Source organism: Poecilia latipinna, unplaced genomic scaffold (assembly GCF_001443285.1).
Source record: "Poecilia latipinna isolate Pla-1442-1.1 unplaced genomic scaffold, P_latipinna-1.0 Scaffold801, whole genome shotgun sequence".
In the NCBI taxonomy this organism is placed as follows: domain Eukaryota; kingdom Metazoa; phylum Chordata; class Actinopteri; order Cyprinodontiformes; family Poeciliidae; genus Poecilia; species Poecilia latipinna.
The window spans coordinates 245521-264578 of NW_015113417.1; the positions used below are offsets into that span (position 1 = coordinate 245521).

At 38.9% G+C, this 19058-nt stretch overlaps 2 protein-coding genes across 5 annotated transcripts in view; one reads left to right on the plus strand and one right to left on the minus strand.

Annotated features, from left to right (window-relative positions):
- Positions 1–305: 305 nt before the first annotated feature.
- adprh (ADP-ribosylarginine hydrolase) lies at positions 306–5550 on the plus strand. The gene is made up of 8 exons (XM_015046991.1): positions 306–471; positions 1700–1814; positions 1900–2008; positions 2498–2596; positions 2673–2778; positions 3244–3510; positions 4316–4530; positions 5154–5550. The coding sequence occupies exons 1-8, from the start codon at positions 464–466 to the stop codon at positions 5300–5302; spliced, it is 1068 nt and encodes a 355-aa protein (XP_014902477.1). The 5' UTR covers positions 306–463; the 3' UTR covers positions 5303–5550.
- A 757-nt stretch (positions 5551–6307) lies between these two features.
- The window catches only part of atxn2l (ataxin 2-like), a 22458-nt gene continuing 9707 nt past the window's right edge, over positions 6308–19058 (minus strand). For 3 of the 4 annotated variants that reach the window (XM_015046983.1, XM_015046982.1, XM_015046980.1), the window contains 20 exons: positions 18498–18569; positions 18213–18372; positions 16881–17002; positions 16674–16765; positions 15681–15929; positions 13948–14381; positions 12661–12747; positions 12473–12577; positions 12247–12327; positions 12094–12155; positions 11065–11417; positions 10906–10975; positions 10233–10367; positions 9917–9980; positions 9427–9587; positions 9201–9342; positions 8725–8834; positions 7746–7925; positions 7508–7676; positions 6308–6883 (listed from right to left, as the gene is read on the minus strand). In XM_015046983.1, the coding sequence (XP_014902469.1) occupies positions 6834–6883; positions 7508–7676; positions 7746–7925; positions 8725–8834; positions 9201–9342; positions 9427–9587; positions 9917–9980; positions 10233–10367; positions 10906–10975; positions 11065–11417; positions 12094–12155; positions 12247–12327; positions 12473–12577; positions 12661–12747; positions 13948–14381; positions 15681–15929; positions 16674–16765; positions 16881–17002; positions 18213–18372; positions 18498–18569 (2898 nt within the window). In that variant the 3' untranslated portion in view covers positions 6308–6833. The remainder of the gene's footprint in view (positions 6884–7507; positions 7677–7745; positions 7926–8724; positions 8835–9200; positions 9343–9426; positions 9588–9916; positions 9981–10232; positions 10368–10905; positions 10976–11064; positions 11418–12093; positions 12156–12246; positions 12328–12472; positions 12578–12660; positions 12748–13947; positions 14382–15680; positions 15930–16673; positions 16766–16880; positions 17003–18212; positions 18373–18497; positions 18570–19058) is intronic. The other variant, XM_015046981.1, reaches the window with a different exon arrangement.

Below are 19058 nucleotides of genomic sequence, written 5' to 3' on the forward strand. Positions count from 1 at the left end.
TGACAATATTGACTTTATAAGTATTTGAAATTCCAGACATGGATGAAACAGTGACATCTAGTGGCGCAATTGATTAGAATAATTTTGAATTTTACATGGATGAAACATTTTGAGGAACAGGCAGCTCTACGTAATCAGATGTGATTAAATTCAGATGTGATTTTAAATTCTGAAAAATAAAGCGTCATTGTGTATCATTAAAGATTATAATATATATATTTGCTTTTGGTTAGACGTGGGGAAAAATGAAGCCCCGGAAGCAGGCTCTTATTTTGAAAATAAGCCGTAAACGTGCTTACCGTAATACTGAGCACTCGTGCGCCATAGAAAAAGGCTCGTGGGGGGCTGGCTGGACCGTTTGTTACGAAGCGGAACCTGGTTAGACCGCAGCACCGCGGCCTCGGTGTCAACTAAACTGAATGTCCGTCGCCTGAGGCCTGATTTCCGGGAAGGACGCTTTACAATGGACCGGTGAGGCTGATGCTGTATAACGGCGTTTCTGTGCGATACCGAACCGGTGCAATACCCTCTAACAAAGCCAGACAGTTACTTTTATTTAATCACCCGCTTATTTCTTTGCTAAGAAGCCTAACGCTTCATAATAAATATATTTATAACCACTGACTCACTTTGGAGGAATATCATGCACAGATGTTTCCCAGGAAATCCAAGAACTCTATTTATTTTAGTAATAAATGTTAGAAAGTGGAATTTACAGAATTTATAGAATAGCTACAAGAAAAATTATTTACTTTGTCCGAAAATATCAAAGATCAATAACATTTTTGCATAGAAATGTTGGCCCATTGAAACTACTACACTGTATGTGTTCTCAATACTTGGTTGGGGCTCCTTTTGCATGAACCACTGCATCAGTGCAGCGTGGCATGGAGGAGATCAGCCTTCAGGTAGAGTCTCCATGATAGTCATAACATTTCTAAATTAAAAATAATTTTCAGTGGTCTTGTGTAATGCTCTAACTTTCTAATAAACACAATTTTCGGTTATCACTAGGCATGTCACAAAAAAATATTTTTAGCTGGACATTAAATTGCCCCAGAAATTATTGTGATAATATTGTTATTTTGAGACCGTGGTTTTTGGAGTTGGCACAAAACAAAAAGAAAACAACACGTCTTTAAAACAGTGTACAAGTCAATGGAGTCAGGTCTTAAAGATCTAAAAAGAAACTGTTTTTTAGGATTTGTTGTCTATGGTTCCACCTGACCATAGCCACAGCAAATCAACATGCTAGTGATAGCTATCATGCTAACAATAGCATTTAAGCTAGTTTTGATATAAACGCTAAACTTACACTGAATGAAATACGTCAATGATAGTCAAAATGCTAGTAATAGCCAACAGTTTTTTCATCCTTTCTTTACAATTAAAACAATGTTCAAAAATTGGCATCATTTTATCTAGCTAATGTCTTAGCTAAGTTTTACTTATACAGTTGTTTGTCTGCTAAGTTGAACAAGTCAATGATAGTCAACATGCTACTTACACCCCACATGCTATTGTCAGCATTTTAGCTAACCTTAGCATTTTAGCTAAATGTAGCTTTTCTAATCTGTATAAGAGACACATTTATTTTATCTTATTAGAAATACAAGATGTCTTTTCTTAGAAAGGTTTGTGGATTGACAGCAGCATAACCAAGTTAAGGGTCCAGGATCGTTTCTCTTTGCACCTTCAGATTTGCTACGGTGGAGCATTATAAGGCGGGCATGGTACTGAGTGGTGCCGGTGATGCTCTGGGCTACAGGAACCAGCTCTGGGAGTATAACGAGTCCGGACCAGCTATTCACCAAGTCAGGAAACTAAAGCCTGCATCTTCAGGAGCTGATCTCAAAGCAGAAAAACTTCATGATGTTTGTCCTCTTCTGGCCCCTGTAGGAGCTGCAGGAGCTTGGTGGTTTGAAGAACATCAAGGTGGAGTTTCCTGATTGGCCGGTGAGCGACGACACTGTTCTACACCTGGCAACAGCTGAAGGACTGGCAACAGGTGAGGTCAACAAACCCAAAAACTACAGCTGAACGATTAATTGAATTAATTGATTATTAAAATAATCGTCAATTATAATACTGTGTAGTATTGCTATTGCCTTTTAGGCAATGAAGTTTATTTTCTATATTAAAAAAGGAAATATAAATTCTTATGGTTTTCATTCATTTAATCTTAATCTGATTAATCAATTAATCGTTAGAATAATTGGTTATTAAATAATCATTAGAAACCTACCACAAATCTCTCTCGTCTCAGTGTTTTTCCTTAACTTAAAGATTTTAAATATAATTCCCAATCTTGCCGAGAGTTACAGTTTAATTGAAGCTCTATTTAAGACCAGAATTAAAAATGGACAATTAAATTGACCTTTAGGTTGATTCATAAAGCCACTCAGATTAGTTCTAGATTTGAATGTCCAAAAAGCTCTCTAAAAATGTTATTTTTTATCATTATTATTTAAAGTCTGCAAATTGTGGCATTTTTTAGGGAAAACGGGGGAGGAGCTCCTGCATGAGGTGGCCGGTCGGTATGTGGAAGCCATGAAGGACATGAAGGGGAGGAAACCCGGCCCTTCCAGCATTCTGGGTATGTTTTATTTGTAAAATTATATAAAATCTGCTGTTTGGAAAGATAGATGTGCAGCTGTGATGTGCTCTTCAAGGTGTTTCCCAGCTGAAGCCAGGGGAGGAAGAGGGCTACAGAGTGCCGTATAACCCAGAGGGTACGGGCTGCGGCGCGGCGATGCGGTCCATGTGCATCGGTCTGAAGTAAGATGCTTCGTCCTGCTGACTTAAACCCGTTTCATTTTGGTTTTTTAAAACGACAAACCAGCAAGGTGTGACTCATACTTGTGAAAAATAAATGAAAATCTTCATCTTTTTCAGTTTAATTCCAAATATGGAAGAAACGATTAATCAGTAACTGTGATTAATCACTAATTTAAATAACCGCCAACTAATTTGATAATCAATTAATAATTATACAAACTCAAAAATGAATACATTTTACATTAAAGCTTAAAAACAACTATTTGTAAATATGGTTTACCCAGAACTCCTCAATTTTACCTTCATCTGGTTCAAAATCTGTCAAAAAGAAAATTCAATTTTCCAGGAAACAGAATTTTCCATTAGCAGAGTCATAAACATTTAAAATGAATCTTTAATTAGTTTAGTTAATTGAACGAAATTGACTCTGTGAAAAGATAATTTGAGACACGTCCCCTGCTTCAGGTACCCGAAGCCTGACCAGCTGTTGTCGCTCGTGGCCGTTGCCGTGGAGACAGGCAGGATGACCCATCCGCACCCCACGGGTTTCCTGGGGGCCGTGGCGTCGGCCCTGTTTGCCTCCTACGCCGTCCAGCGGCGGCCAATGACCACCTGGGGCCTGGGCCTGATCAACGAGGCCTGCCCCGTGGCGCGGACCATCGTCCAGGGCCGGGGCTTTGCCGTGGACGAGACGGAGCGCGACTGGGGCTACTTCTGCGACAAGTGGCAGTGGTGAGAAACGAATAAATCTGTTGTTAATTTTACCTTTTTATCTTTGTGAAAGGTTCATAGGCCGCTGTTTGATAAGTTTCACAATCAGAAATTTGAGTTATTTAATGTCATAAGTTAAATTAATAACATTTTCACCATGTTGTTCATTCTTAACATGTCAGTTTGAAACTAAATATTTGTTAAATATGTTTAACAAACTAAATATTTAGAGATTTAACAAGCTAAATCTCTACCTTCAAACTAAGTCAACTCACTAAATAATTTGCTAACTAAATACCTAGTTATTTAGTTTTCAAGTTAAATATTTAGTTTTCAAGCTAAATATTTAGTTTCAATATTTAATCAAACTAAATATTTAGTATTTAATATTATTGTAGTAGTAATATTTGTTTTGAAAACTAAATATTTAGCTAAATACAGCTAGCTAAATCTTTAGCTTCAAACTAAATATTTAGTTAGCTCAAAGGTACCTCAATATTTAACTAGTTAAGAGTTAAAAATTTTGTTTGGATTGTTAATAAAATATTTAGTTTGAACCTGAGACATTTGAATAACATGGTGAGATGATTTTGTGCCAAATGTCCCTGTTAGATCCAGTCTAGCTGCAGAGAATACTAAAGTCCAGCCTGACAGACGACTGATAGATAGATAGATAGATAGATAGATAGATAGATAGATAGATAGATAGATAGATAGATAGATAGATAGATAGATAGATAGAGCTAATTGATTAGATACCGAACTGCTTTGTTGCAGCACACGAGTTAATCATGTTGATTTATCAACGCTCTGCCTCCGACATCAGGTACCTGGACCTCAGGGGCCTCTCTAACGGAGTGGGCCCTTTGCTCTGGCCCCCGTCCTACGGTCCAGCTGAGCGGGATAAGGCCTATAAGAGCTTCAGTCTGTCTGGCTGGGCGGGACGCAGCGGCCACGATGCTCCCATGATAGCACTGGATGCCTTACTGGGCGCCGGTTCCGACTGGGAGGAGCTGATGAACAGAGCTGCTTTCCATGGAGGTCAGTTAGAAAATGTAAACATTACAGGTGCCCTGTGGGCTTACAAAATATGTTCATTATATTTTTTTGCACAAAATTATTCTTAGATAATGAGATTTTAGTCTGGTTAGTTCTGCATATGTTGAGCTTTTTGCTGCCGCCGTTTTACGGTCCAGAGTCCGGTGTGGATGCAAAATACATTTTATGCAGCGCCGTTTTGAAATATAAACACTCGACAAACTCCTTAAGTTATCCATAGCGCTCAGATGAATGATGGAGCAACGACAACTTTCAACCAAAATTACTGATCCGCTATGAAGACGAGGACGTGATACCAGAAAACCGGAAGACATAACATTAGCTTGATAGAAAAGGGGCTTTCTAAATTTAAAAATGTGAGAATACCACAATTTTCTGTTTATTCAATCAGTATTTAACACAAAAATGTTTATATGCGCTTTAAAAATTTAGCACTTCATGTTACGGAAAGACGGTCGGCCATTTTGATACAAAAGAAAAACCCAGTTTTTAAAAAAAATGGCCGCTCAATCAATCAGTCGATCGATAAGAGCAATAAACTTTAATTAATAACTTTAATCCCTACTACTGTGAAGTAAAACGACTTCCTGTTTGATTCTGCCAAGGTGACAGCGACAGCACAGCGGTGATCGCCGCCTGTTGTTGGGGTCTCCTGTACGGAACCAAGGGGGTCCCCGAAGGCAACTACAGCGACCTGGAGTACCGCGACCGACTGGAGCGCTGCGCCGAACAACTCTACGCCCTCTCACACTAAAACAGCAGCAGAAACCGGGCCAACGAACCGGCGAGCTCCCATCGACCCACAAAGTGTGTTGTCAGTTCAGCCTGAAGGGAAAAGCCTGGCCCAGTAACCTAGAGTCGTTTTCCTCATGGGTGACAACAGCCTGGCTTATGTTTAGAGCGCTCCCCCTGGTGGCCATTCCTGAGATGACAGTGGAGGAACTTACCTCATTTCGGCTACCTGAATAAAGGCAAATGATCAAAGATGCTAAATACACAGTTGACACGGACTAATTAATGTCTTGCAAATATATTACTTTAGTAACTGATCAATTATTCTAATGATTAATCGATTGATCTGAATGATCTGCAGGATGTGCCATTTTTTTCAACCACTTAAGCCTTTCATACAATATTAGACATACATTAAAAGATGCAAATAGTTCCTTTTTAAAATAAATAGAAAATATATATTTTTGCCTTAAATGCAATAATGTAGCATTCTTTTAGTGAATAGATGAATCTGCAGCTGAAAAAAAGGTAAGCTCTTCCTGCTTGATTTATCAATACTGTTTAGGTGTTAATTATTTTACCAGATTATCCAGAGATTATTTTTGGCAGAATTTTAACCAGATTAAGTATGAAATTGTCGCTTGAGCAGTACTAGGTAGAATATATTTGCAAAGATTTTTTTTCCAAGTTAAATGCTAAATGTATTTGTTGCACTGTTTTGATTTAAACGCAGCTATGAATGTTTTTTCAGCAAAATGGCCTTTTTTTGAGTCTGTATATTCCAGTTATCGATTAATTGCTTAAAATTTTACGATCTTTTAATTGCGATTAATCAGATTACTCACGATTAATTGGATTACTCATGTGAGTAATGATGATTAATCACGATTAAACATCTTACAACTAATCCAATTAATCGTTTTGAGGAACATTTGCACCATTACAATAGAAAGTAAAATAAAAACAAAAGACAGTAGTTGAGAAGAGAACTTTATTTTTTAGTCATTGTTTTTAAACTTTTTTTTGTCTTGTCCATTTTTTTTATTAATTATATTTTCCTACAGGAGAGAAGAAGGGCAAAGGGGGCAGATTTTCACTACTAGATTGAGTTTTAAAAATTTTTTTGCTAAAAGTCCCCTCACATCTTCACCTCCCTCCTCTGTCACTCTCTCAATCTTTTACATCAGTCCGTTTCCCGTTCGTGTTGTGGTAAATACAAAACCTCACAAGGCTTAAAAACATGTCTGGAAGAGAAAAAACGTCTGCTGCTGCCCCCGCCCCGCCTGTTTCTGATTCTCTCCACAGTCCAGGATTAAAAAAAAAAAAAAAAGCGGGGAAGAAGGTGGAGGGAAGAGCTGTCCTCTCATCTTCATCACCACCAGTAATAAAAATGTCCTCGACTGGGCAGACGCTCTCGCCAATGAACAACATCACAGCAGAAGAGTAAGGTGCCGTGAGAAATTTGTCGTCGTCTCTCCTCTGTGTGATTCTGTCAGTTGTTCTGTCCTGGACCGCAGATCCAGCAGGAAGTGGGGGAGGGGGGACGGAGGCGTTTAGTTTCCAGGTGGATGGAAGGAGGCGGGGTGCGTCTGTACCTGCATCGCTGTGGAGGAGAACAACACAAACCGTTAAGGTCGCCGATATAATCGCGATTCTGCGATCATGGAAATTCACGTGAAAAGAGATTTTCTGAATTTCAAAAGTCAAAAACTCTCAACTTTAGAAACTCTGAAATATCCGAGCATTTTTCTAGAAAATTAATGATATTAATTTCAAAATTTCTAGAAAATTTTAGACTTTTCAATCCTGGAATTTTTTTTGTAAATTTTAGAAAATATCTGACAATCTCCAAATTTTCTGAGTTTTTTTTTCAAACTCAGAAAATTCCAAGTCTTTTTGAGAAATTGATCTCACAATTTCAGTTTTTTTTTTTTTTTTTGCATAAATTTACTTATAAATCTATAATGGCGCTAATGTTACATTGTACAAACCTGACTTCATTTAATTATATTTTTGGATTTACTGATATGTTTTAATGCTCTTGTAGAAAAAAACAGAAAAGGGTAAAAAAAAAAAAATCTGTCTTTTTTTAACACTAACTGAAATGTATTTATTTACTGATTGATTAACCTAAAGTTTTCTGTTTTTAAATGTAAATGCATCATATTTGTTGTGACAATGAGTGCAGTTAGTGGCGGCTGTAGTGTATCTGAACGACAGTGGCTACCTGGTGGGTGTCCTATGTAAAAGTGCTGGTGCGGTGCTTGCTGCGGCCCGTGCTGCGGGTGCTGCGGCACGCCGCCCGGTCCCTGCTGAGGCGTCTGCAGCATCACTAGCTGCGGCTGGCCGTGGCTGCCTGAATGATGAGGACCCGGCATCGCTCCTTGAACGTGAGCCTGATGGGAGACAAAGAGAGCTTAGATCCCGTCCAGGTAGAGCAGGACGGGCAGGAGGCAGAGACGTACCTGTGTCAGCTGGCCCAGAGTGTAGGCAGGCGGGAGGCCCTGGTGGCTGTGGATGCTGTAGCCCTGAAGGGAGTAGGAGCCCTGCGGGGAGGTGTGGCCCGGCGGCATGTTGGGCGGAGTGGGAGCCGACAGCGGACCTGAGTGGTACAAGGACTGAGGCTGCGGGCCGGACTGGGCGTTCTGCAACGAGACACAGCGAGAAAACCTGAACCCGGGCGTCTGAAGACGAGGTCGCCACTCAGGATTCAACACTTATATCAGAATGACCAGCAGTTTAAATCTATCGACTCGAATGAACAAGTTATTAATACTAACAGAGAGCAGCTCCAGAATACATCCAGAAGTTACATTCCTGGAACATTTTAAAGAACAAAAAACAAAATTCACAATAAATTTACAGAAGATTTTTCACTCTTCAGGATTTGAACCATGAAAACTGCAAAACAAGACAAAAAAAATAAAAATAAATAAAAACAGGATGAAAAAAGAAGCAAATGACAGACGCAAGAAAGGGTGAATGAAAAGATGAGGAAAAAAGGATGAAAGAAATGACAGACTAAAGGACGGACAATGGAACCATATGTCGGAAAGAAAGAAAAAATAAAATGTTGAAATGAGATGGAAAAAACAAAAGGATGAACAAAAGTAATGAAGGAAAGAACAAACGAAAGAAAATATAAAAGAAAACAAAAGAATGAAAGGACAGATAAAGTCAAAAGGATAGAAGAAAGATAAGCAAAAGAAAGTGAAAAATGGGGTAAAAAAGAAATAAAGTCGTGTCTGCTGTAAAGTCTCGTTTCAAAGCTGCAACTTTTCTCTCCTACGTTTCCAAAAGTTTTTTTCTCGCCTTGGAAAATTACACCAATCAAATTTCAGAACTCTTATTTAAAATATCTAATTAATTCTGCTGCATATTTAAAGTCACAGTCTCATAAAAAACCCAGTGAAGATGAGAAAGGGTTATTTCTGGATGTGGTACCTGCCCAGGGCTGGGAGCAGCGTGCTGTGGGGGCGGCTGGTTGCCGGTCGGGGTGCTGGAAGGCTGCGGCTGATGGACGGCGCCCGAGTGATGGGAGAAGGACTGAGGCGCTGCACAAACAGAAAGGCCGTCACAAATCTGGTTTTTCTTTAAAGAACCTGAATGGCTCGATGTTTGTTACGAAGTGGGCAGAATGTCCAAAACTTCACTCAAGTAAGAGAAGCTGTCCAAGAAATTACTCAAGAGTAAAACAGTATTTGGTAAAAAGTTTACTCCAGGACTTAATTTAATATGTTTATTAAATCAGTGTTTTGATTTAATAAACATATTTTATTTTTGTTTGTTTTATAAAACAAGGCTTGGTGGTTTAGTTTGGTTCTATTTTGTTATAGTGAAAAAACTTAAAGTGATGGGGGAAAAAAAGTTACACTGCCTGTTGCTGAGATGTCCTGACTTGAAAACCAAGCACCACTCACCATAGATGCCCTGCTGCGGCCCCTGGGGCCCCTCTCCCTGCGTGGGGAACTGCGGCCCTCCGGGCGGGCCGAGGGCTTGGGGGTGGGGGCCGCTGCCCTGACCTATCATCCTGGCTCCGCCCTGCAGCATGGAGTACATGGGCTGCAGAGAAGAAGCAAACGAGTTCAGGCCGTTACCTCCAGCCACCCGGTGAAGGAGATTTAAGGCCTTTATGTAGCGCCGTACCTGTCCAGGGTATGGCGTCATGGCCTGGATGACCTGCTGCTGGCTGTACTGCTGCGGGTTGTACTGAAGGTACGACGGAGGGTACGGAGACGCCACCAGAGGGGCTCCAGCTGCTGATGCAGCAGCTTGCAGCATCTGTGATGTTTCTGGCCGCGTCGGCACTGCAGAGGAGAAAACGTTCACATAAATCTCACCAACTTCTACGGTGTTTTCACACCTGACAGTCAAACCAAGTCTACCACAGTGGCCATATCTGTTAATATTTCCAGCTGGTGGGGTTTGCTTTCACACTGAACGGAGCCAAACAAACCAGTTTGATGCATTAACATTCCCAAACAAACGGGACTTTGTAGGCAAACGAACTGGAGTTTGATCAAAGCTGACTAGATGGGGCACTCAGCAAGAAAATCTGATCATTTCCTGATTTTAAAATGAAAATGTTGGAAGTGTGGCAATACGTTTACTCAGGTGAGACAATAAGAGCAGTTACCTTTGCCCCTGGGGTATTTTCCTTGGTTAACTGTCGACATTGGGTACTGGTACATTGGCTGAGCCTGAAGGAAAGGTAAACAGGTCAATGAAACGTTACTACTTTTACTACAAAATCCCAACTTATGTTCCATAAACTGCATCATGTGTTTAAAAGAAGTGTTAATTTTCATCAGATTAAATCAAATTTGCATTCTTACCCAAAAAATACATAAAAAATTCATTTTTTAGACAAGAAACAATAAATATGTTTGAATATTTGTCACTCTGCCAGATGAAATCGCTCAGTGATGCGTGTTTATCTGCTGCCTGCATACCTGTACAGGGTGGATCTGTGACACGTAGGAGAGGTAGGACGTATTGTAGAGCGGTCCCTGCCCGCCAGGATGCTGCAGGACCACCGGGCTTGGAGGAGTTGGACGAGGCGGGGTCGGTGCAGTGTTGGGTTTTGTCTGTAATAAAGCAAATAATCAGGTAGATGATTTTTTTTAATGTCTCCAAGTTTGTAGTTTAAAATTACACATCAGGTGTTTCACTTTTGAGCAAATTTAGATAATAACCTGAAACCCAGGGAGTGAAAAAGATTAAAACAGATGGTAAAGAAAGTTGAGGCTTTGAAGTAAAAAGTAAAATATCATCAGCATAAAGGGAATAAAACTAGGGTGGAATGAATAATCAGATTAATTGTGATTAATCGATTGTTGAAATAATCATCAACTAATTTAGTAACTGAATAATCATTTTTGTACCGTTTTGGCTTAATAACTGCTATGACTATATTGTACTTTCAGCAAATTACTTTGAGTCTATATACTCCAGTTAATGATTAACTGATGACTAAATTACTTGACAGTCATTTTATTTATCGATTAATCACGATTAATCTTTTCAACCACAGTGTTTTTATCAACATCAATCAAATCTCAACAATATCTCCATGTTTTCCTCTAATAAACAATTAGAAGAGATAATGTGGATGAACTTTCTTACCATGGGCATCTGAGTTTTGTTTGGGTTGAACTCTTTAGCATTTGGATTTAAAGTTGATTTCTTCACTTGACTGAAAGACAGAAAATGATTTTATTTATCAACAGGGATGTGAACGTGCAGAAATAAAACCCTCAACCATTCACAGCCACTGAAACTCACTCTGCCACACCATCAGTACGCTCTCCTGACTCAGACCTAGCATCCTCTGATCCCGGGGTCCTGGCCGGCTGAGGGGTTGCTGGTGATTGCCTGTCTGGAATGGGAGCTGTGGAAGCAGCAGCGGTGCCCAGTGGCGTTGTGGCGTCCTTGGTGGGCTCTTCAGAGGGAGCTGGTGAATGCTGAGGTTGGGACTGGGAGGGACTGGGAGCTGGAGGCTGAGGTTTGGGCTCTGAGGGCGGGTGGGTGTCTGACGGAGGCTTGACTGCACCTGACTGGGTCACCTCACCGACCGAAGGAGGCGCTGCTGCTGCCGGAGAGCTGGGAGAGCTGGAGTTGGCTCCACTGGGCTGGAGCTGGAAAACAGAGTTAGTTCATAATAAAGTGAAAATCTTAGACTGTGTGTGCGTTTAAGAGGTCAATAGGAGGTCAGGACATTTTTTTTTATCTGCAGTGTTCAAACCGTATTTCATCCAATTTATGACTCAGTAGCACATATATTTTCAAGTTACACTAAAACCACATATTGAAGAATCACTGAGGATAAAACCTCATAAATTATCAAAGTAACTTTGGGAAAGGAGTTAAAAACAGGAATGAATGTGACAGATTACCTTCCTAACTGGTCAACGAGGTAATGCAAAAACTATTTTATGCCACCACACGAGTAATAAATGATTTATTCACTTTCTAGGAGTTTGGAAAAAGAATATTTTGCCTGATTTTGTTATATTTTGTTACTTATGTGAATTTTTGTTATTTTGTAATTAAAATACCAAAATTTCCACTCCATTTTATATTTTTGTCCATCTGATGATGTCATTTTTAAGTATTAAAGGATGACAGTTACTCAGTACTTGAGTAATTTCTTGGACGGAGACTTGAATAAAACCTATGTTGAAGTAGTGCTACTCTTACCCGAGTACAATTTTTGTGTACTCTGGACAGGACAAATGTTTTGAATTAAAGTCTAGATCAATATAATTGTAAATACATTTTTAAAAACACAAACTTCAACATAAACAGGCTTACCCTGAATTCTTTGCCGAATTTCCGCAGCTCTTCAATTTGTGATCTTTGCTGAACCGAAGGAGCTGATGGAGGAAACAGAAAACAATGGTTATAAAACTGAGCAGCTGTTTAATAAACCAATGAATTTTCCTTAAATGTCTGAAACTCACAAACCTTTACTGCTTTTGCCGTCCTCTGTGCTGCCAGGGCTTTCTGCAGAACGCTCTTTAGCAGCTGCACCGAGGATCTCATTCACTGCAAAGGCAAAAATAATTAGAAATCAAGTCTGCTCTAAAACTATGCTGAATTAATGTTTTTGCGACTGCAGGATTGATTTTGTAGACTCTATAAAACCCAGATGAGCAGGAACAAAAACAGACGGCCGGCTGGGAGCCTTTACCATCTACAGTGAAGAGAGGGGCGGGACCAGACGTCTTCTGGGCGGACACAGAGACGTCTACGAAAGGCGAGTCCTGGGAAGAGGCTGATTTAGGAGAACGAGTGGCTGCAAGGACATCAGAAACACCACAGGTAAGTCCGGCTAAAATGTTGCAAGGGAACCAAGACTTATTGAATTTGAATCGTTACCTGTGGACTGTGAAAGTGGGTTTGGAACACGGTTTGTCCGACTCAGCTGTGAAGGTCTTTGGGCTTTCGGAGACGTTCCAGCAGAAACTGATAAGACACAAAAAATTGGCTTAGCTACTCAAATTAGTGAGGCAGCAGATGAAACAATCAGTGATTTAATTCATGCAGGGTTTCTGCAGGTTTCACCAACAAATTTAAGACTTTAAAAAATTAAAGACAAACATGTATAAAAGAAAATTGCATACGTTCCATAGTAGTGTTGAGATTTTTAGCAGAATGAATGCATCATCGCATGGGTTGGCAAAAGAAGTTTACACTTTACCCATGATAGACTCAGGAAAGCTAACTAGCTTGGATAAATTAGCAGCTAGTTAGCAGCAGCAGTCACAGAACTCGGGTGACTCAAGCAGAGTAGCACTCATTCGTCGGACAGAAAAGTCCCACATGAAAAGAAAACTACAGATTAAATCGTCCTCCCACAACAGAAAATTTAAGACCTGTGATTGACTTATTTAAGGCTAACTTAATTTTTTCTTCTTTTACAAATTTAAAACATTTTAGGCCTTAGTTTTAGATGCATAAATTTAAGAATTTTCAAGACCATTAATTAAATTTAAGACCTTCAGTACAGGATCGTACAAATTGGCAACAGGAGTGAATCCACAGGCGATAAATTTACAATTTGCACATGATGGACACTAAAAGGTTAGCTAGCAAGGGAATATTAGCAGCTAGTTAGCATAAGAAGTAAACACCTCGAATCACAGAACGCAATGATAACGTCTGCGGGTGACTCAAACGTTTGATCAAAAAGTCCCATGAGAAAAAGAAACTACAGATTAAATAATCCTGCCATGATAAAAATGTAAGACCTATGACTGACTTATGTAAGGCCAACTTAATTTTTAAAAATAGATTTAACACATTTTAAGGCCTTAGTGTTAGGTACATGATTTTAAGACTTTTTAAGACCATTTATTAAATTTAAAAGCTGCATCACAACAACACAAATTAGTCAACAGGCAATAGTTTACACTTTACCCATGACAGACGTGAAAAAGCTAGCCAGCTGGGGTATATTAGCAGTTAGCAGTAGCAGCCTTGAGTCACAGAACGTAATGATTATGTTTGACTCAAACGTTTGCCTCACAGAGAAGTCCCACAAGATCAAATATTCCTGCTGCGACAAAATTAAAGTCCTGTGATTAATGTATTCAAGGCCAACTTTGAATAATTTTAAAGCCTTAATTTAAGACTTTTTAAGGATGCGCGGACAGCCTGTCTTACCTCCATTAACAGGCCTGCCAGTATCAGACAGAGACAGCGGGTGTGAGTGAGGAACAGGATGTCCGTGGGGGGCGGGGGGGCTGGATGGAGACGTGGCAGTAGAAGCAGAGGCTGGGGTGGCTGCTGACCCCCCAGGAGAGGCAGGCGTGTACGGGCTCGCCGGACCGGAACCTGGGATCGGACTTCCCTGTGCGTGATGGGCGGCGTATGCGCCGACTCGACTCGACTGAGGGCTGCTTCTCTCCGAGGGAGAGACTCCGGGTTGGGGTCCAGCAGCCGAGGGGAGCTGGGGTCTCGGCGAAGACGAGGATGAAGGAGTGGGCCGGTACCCTCCGCCGAGTCGACTGTGTGGTGGCGGCCCACCAGGACCTCTCTCGGGTCGCTCTCGGTTCAACTCTCTCTGGCGTTGAGGTAGTGGAATGTACTTTCCCTCTCTGAGAAACAGGAAGTCCATCAGAAAGGTACTAAAAACAACTAAAACCAGGTGGTGCAGCATTTCAAATGTCTCTTTCACATCATTTCATATCTGATCTCAGTAGTGCCAATTAATCGCATTAATTGTGATTAATCGATTATAGAAATAATCGTCAACTAATTTAGTAATCGATTAATCTGTAACTTTAGAATAAAAACTCAGAAAAGGTGAATTCAGAGCAATAATTAAGCCACATCTGTACAAAATATGTACACATTTTGAATTTAAGATGAAAACATCTATCTGTAAATGTTTAACCCAAAACTCAAGTGACATAATCTCAGCTTCACCTGTTCAAATTCAAAGGAAAGCTATATTACTGCATTTTAACCAATAAAATGTTATTCTCGTCAAAGGAATTTGTTTGTTTTTACATATTTTAATGTATTTCTAATATTGCATAAAAAAGGATAAAGTGGCTAAATGAAAAATCAAACCAATTTTTTCCTTCAATTAATTGACTAATTGTGAGAATAATTGATTATTAACATAATCTTTAGTTGCAATTATGCAAAACTGACGAGCTCTTCTTTTGTCCCATCATATTTCCTTTATTTTATTTTATTTATTCATATAATCAGCTTCAATATTTATTATTGTAGGTGAAGTCATGGCAAGGTGTAGAACTGAAACAATTAATCGATTAATCGCAAATAATCAATTATTGAAATAATCGGCAACTAATTTAGTAATCAAATCATTAATTGCTTTATACAGACTTCAAAATTTGGAGGGGAAAACCACTCAAAGCAGTGATTAAGCTAAAAACTGTTGGATTTTAGATGAAAAATCTTTTCTGTTTATAAATATGTTCAACCCAGAACTCCTCCATCGTCAAAGCTTTAGCTTCACCTGGTTCAAATTCAGTACAGCTCTCATATTAGGCACCTTTTGCTATCTAGTTACTAATTGGTTAATTGATTTTAAAAAAAAAGAGTCAAAATATTAGCCGTAAAAATATTTACTGTTATGTCATGAAGCTCATTTATTTATCTGTTTAGATGTTGAGGGATTAACCCTTTGCCATGTTATTTAATTTTAGGAGATAAAATGCCATTTGCCTTTAATTTATTAGCATTTTTTACATAGCTTTAAAACTGTATAAGTTAAATTTAGTTGTTTAAATGAAGAAAGAGTAATCGTCAGAATAATCGATTATTAAAATAGGTCCTAGTGCAGTGGTAAAGTTATTAGGGACAACATGTTGAGCATGTTTGCCTAACGTCTACATGAACATTTCATGGAGATCCGGCCTCACTTGCTGCTCGCTCCAGGACTGTCTCTGCCTTTTTCGCTGCCTCTGTCTCGGGGGCTCTCGCGACCTTTCTCGCGATCGCTGCCGTCTCGCACCACGGAGCTGTACTTCTCCTCCTCGGATTTGCCCTCTTCGTTTTCCAAGCCTACGCGATGGCGGTACTGGGGGCTGGACTCGATCTCGTTGGCCAGGCGGGCGGCGCGCGCCTCCCTCTGCCGATAAACCTCGGAGTTGCCCCGCTCCAACGGGAAGCTGCGAGGATGGAAAAAATGTTTAGAGCAGCAGCAAACATTTAGTCACATGGGCTGAAATGGTCACAAGTATTCATGAGCCAAAAAATATTTTTCTAGTTAAGCTGCTCAATGACAAACTAAGTGCTCACTATTTTTTAAGCATTTCATAATTTAATTAGACAAATGAAGCTTGTCACATTATTCTCAGAAAAGGGGTTTGTACATCTTTGCAGAAATAAAACTTTCTGAATGTTTCCCTCAGAAATTTAAGGCACCAAGCTTGAAAATTACATTTGGACTGATTTTAAACAATACACATATAACAAATTATTATCATTAATTATCAGAGTAACAGTAAATCATTAAACAGATGTGGTCCTATCCAATATAAAATTAAAGAGAACATAAAAAGCATGTATAATAATAGACGATTATTAGGCCTGTAATCTTTCTGCACGATAATTATTAATAATTATCGTGCAGTAGACTATAATATTGTCATTTTGAGACCATTTTTAGTCAATATAATATTAATATTAGCAGATTAATGCAAGTATACAATAAACTATAAAGTTTTATCCCCACTGAATTAGCGCAATGAAAGGGAATAATCAGCATTTATCATATTTTTACGCAGGTTTATGTTAGCTCAGCGTCAGCTCCAAGTTATTTATACCAAAACACAATAAGAATCATTATTTTATTGGCCCTGAATAAAACTTATAATTACAGTAAAATCATTCTTAAAGACATATGAACTTACGTATACATGGAAAGACTGGAATCATATGTAGATGTGACTCCATATTTTACTTCATTGTAGCGAAACATCTCGTTTGCATCCCAGCCATTGGCCTGCAGAGGAAGAATCAAAGACAATAAAAACCCAATCAGTGTTTTATGGGATGGGAAGCAGAAATCCCCCATTTTACGAGGCGTTTCTGGTTTCTAAAACGTCACCGCGACTTACTGCATCATTCTCGAGGTCGTAGCTTTCTCCGTTGCTGTCTCCTCCCTCCCATTTCTGTAGAACCTTCTCCTTATGTTCTCCGTTAATGCGACTGGAGCTGATGGCCGTGTCTGTGAAGGTGTCTGAAAGTCAAAAACACAAAGTCACAACTTTTATTTGGGGAACAAAAAAAAATACACAGAGAGGAACAACTATTACGAGTTCACAGGGAAATAATGACTGACGAGTGGCAACACGTGGTTTTATTTTCCATGTTATCAGAAAATCAGAACAGAAGGCATTGGTAGTATGCCTTCTGTTCTGATTCCTCAAAACTATCCAACGTTTTCTGGCTTCAGGAAGTTTAGCAGTTTGCCTCTTTTTTGACCAACCATACATAACTTGGTATGATTGGGAAGTTCACCAGGTCAGATGTGATAAGACGAAACAAACAGGCTGAGACAATTAATCGAATTAATCATGATTAATTGATTACTGAAATAATCGTCTACTGATTTAGTAACCGATTTATCGTTAACTGGAGCACACAAAAAGACAGTAAAAAAGTCAAAACTGTACAAAAAAAATTGTACTCCAGTAATCCAGATTAATTGATTACTTAATTAGTTAATGATTATATCAGTAATTGATTAATCACGATTAATCACTTCAGTGAATGTAAAGTTTCCCTTTATGCTGATGATATTTTACTTTTCATTTCAAATCCCCAAATTTGAAATAAAAACCTTTGCTTGTAAATACATTGCACCCATAACTCTTAAAAATTTCTGTTAAAAAAATCCCACATTAAGCACCTTTTTCATCCCATTACTAAACAGTTAATCCAAAAATCAATCAACAGCTGAGCCCTACGCGGTATTGATGCCAAGTCAAGCAGAAAGGACCTTTGCTACAAATGATTAAGAGTTCACTAAAAGGAACTGTGGGAATAAAATAAAATTTGATGTGATTAATATAAAATTTTGCATATTTTCTTATAAGCAAAAGACTGGATTGTTATGAAAAATTGTATTATCTGGTAATAAAGTCATAATACATTATCTGATAACATTTTCCACCACAGAAATCATGGTCATCTAAAATCAGAAGCATTTAAAATAAATTAATGTAATAATTATTTAATAGTAAATAAAAAACATTTGAAAAGTTGATGTTTCTTTTCATATTTCGTAGCATTGTCTGTGGGTTTGCAAAGGGATTCCTCAGACAGAGGTTGATGCTTTTTGACGGGGAATAGCATGAATAAGTAAGATAATCCTTACTGCTCAAATTGTGCAGTTTGAAAGCATAATTTGTAGCATTTAATCCAGATAAAAGCTGCAATGTTCGTACCTCTGGTAGCGTAGTTGAGGTCAACGTCTCTGCAGATCATTGTAACCAGATCTGTTGGGCTGAAGATCATTGTGTCTGTAATGTCCTCACTGCGTGGCGGAGCAGATGACGAGCCCTCTTCCTCGCTGCGTTTGTGTACAGCGTCCACAGCCAGCTCACACTGGGAAGCAAACAGAAATATTAGGACAGAGTCAACACGCACAAGAAGCTAACAACCGAATCAAAGCTCCCATTTATATCTGATTAAAGTTGTAAGATTATTTATGGTGTTTAAGAGCGTCTTACCCGAGAACTGAGTGTCTTGAAAATGCCTTCAAACATGCTGCCATTCTTCACTCTTAATTCACAGGTGGAACCCTGAAAAATAAACATTTTATTTCCAAAATTCATCCTTTATTAACAGATTATTACAGAAGAATTGGTACTTATTAAGCAGCATCCCATGTATAAAGAATATTAGGAGAAATATAATGCAACTTGAAGAAATATTTTAAAAACTTTTCCAACCTGGTTTCACATGATCAGATATTCATTTTTATTTGGCTAAACATTTTGAAACTGTTCACAAGTGGAAAACCAATACAATTTGAATTATAAATAATGTTTTAAAAATAAAACCACCAAAGCTGTCCATATTGGTGGGACTGTTATTTTAACTATTTTCTTCTAAGAGTTTGTTCTTGTTAACAGTTTGTTGATATTTAATATGTGAAAAGATAATTAAATGCAGATCCGATGAGCAGTAAATACATCACTTCTTTATGTCTCTGGTGTCTTAAAGAAGCGCATTACAAATAGGAATCAATGTTTTTCAAGAGCAGCACTCAGGGCTTAAAGTAAAAAAAA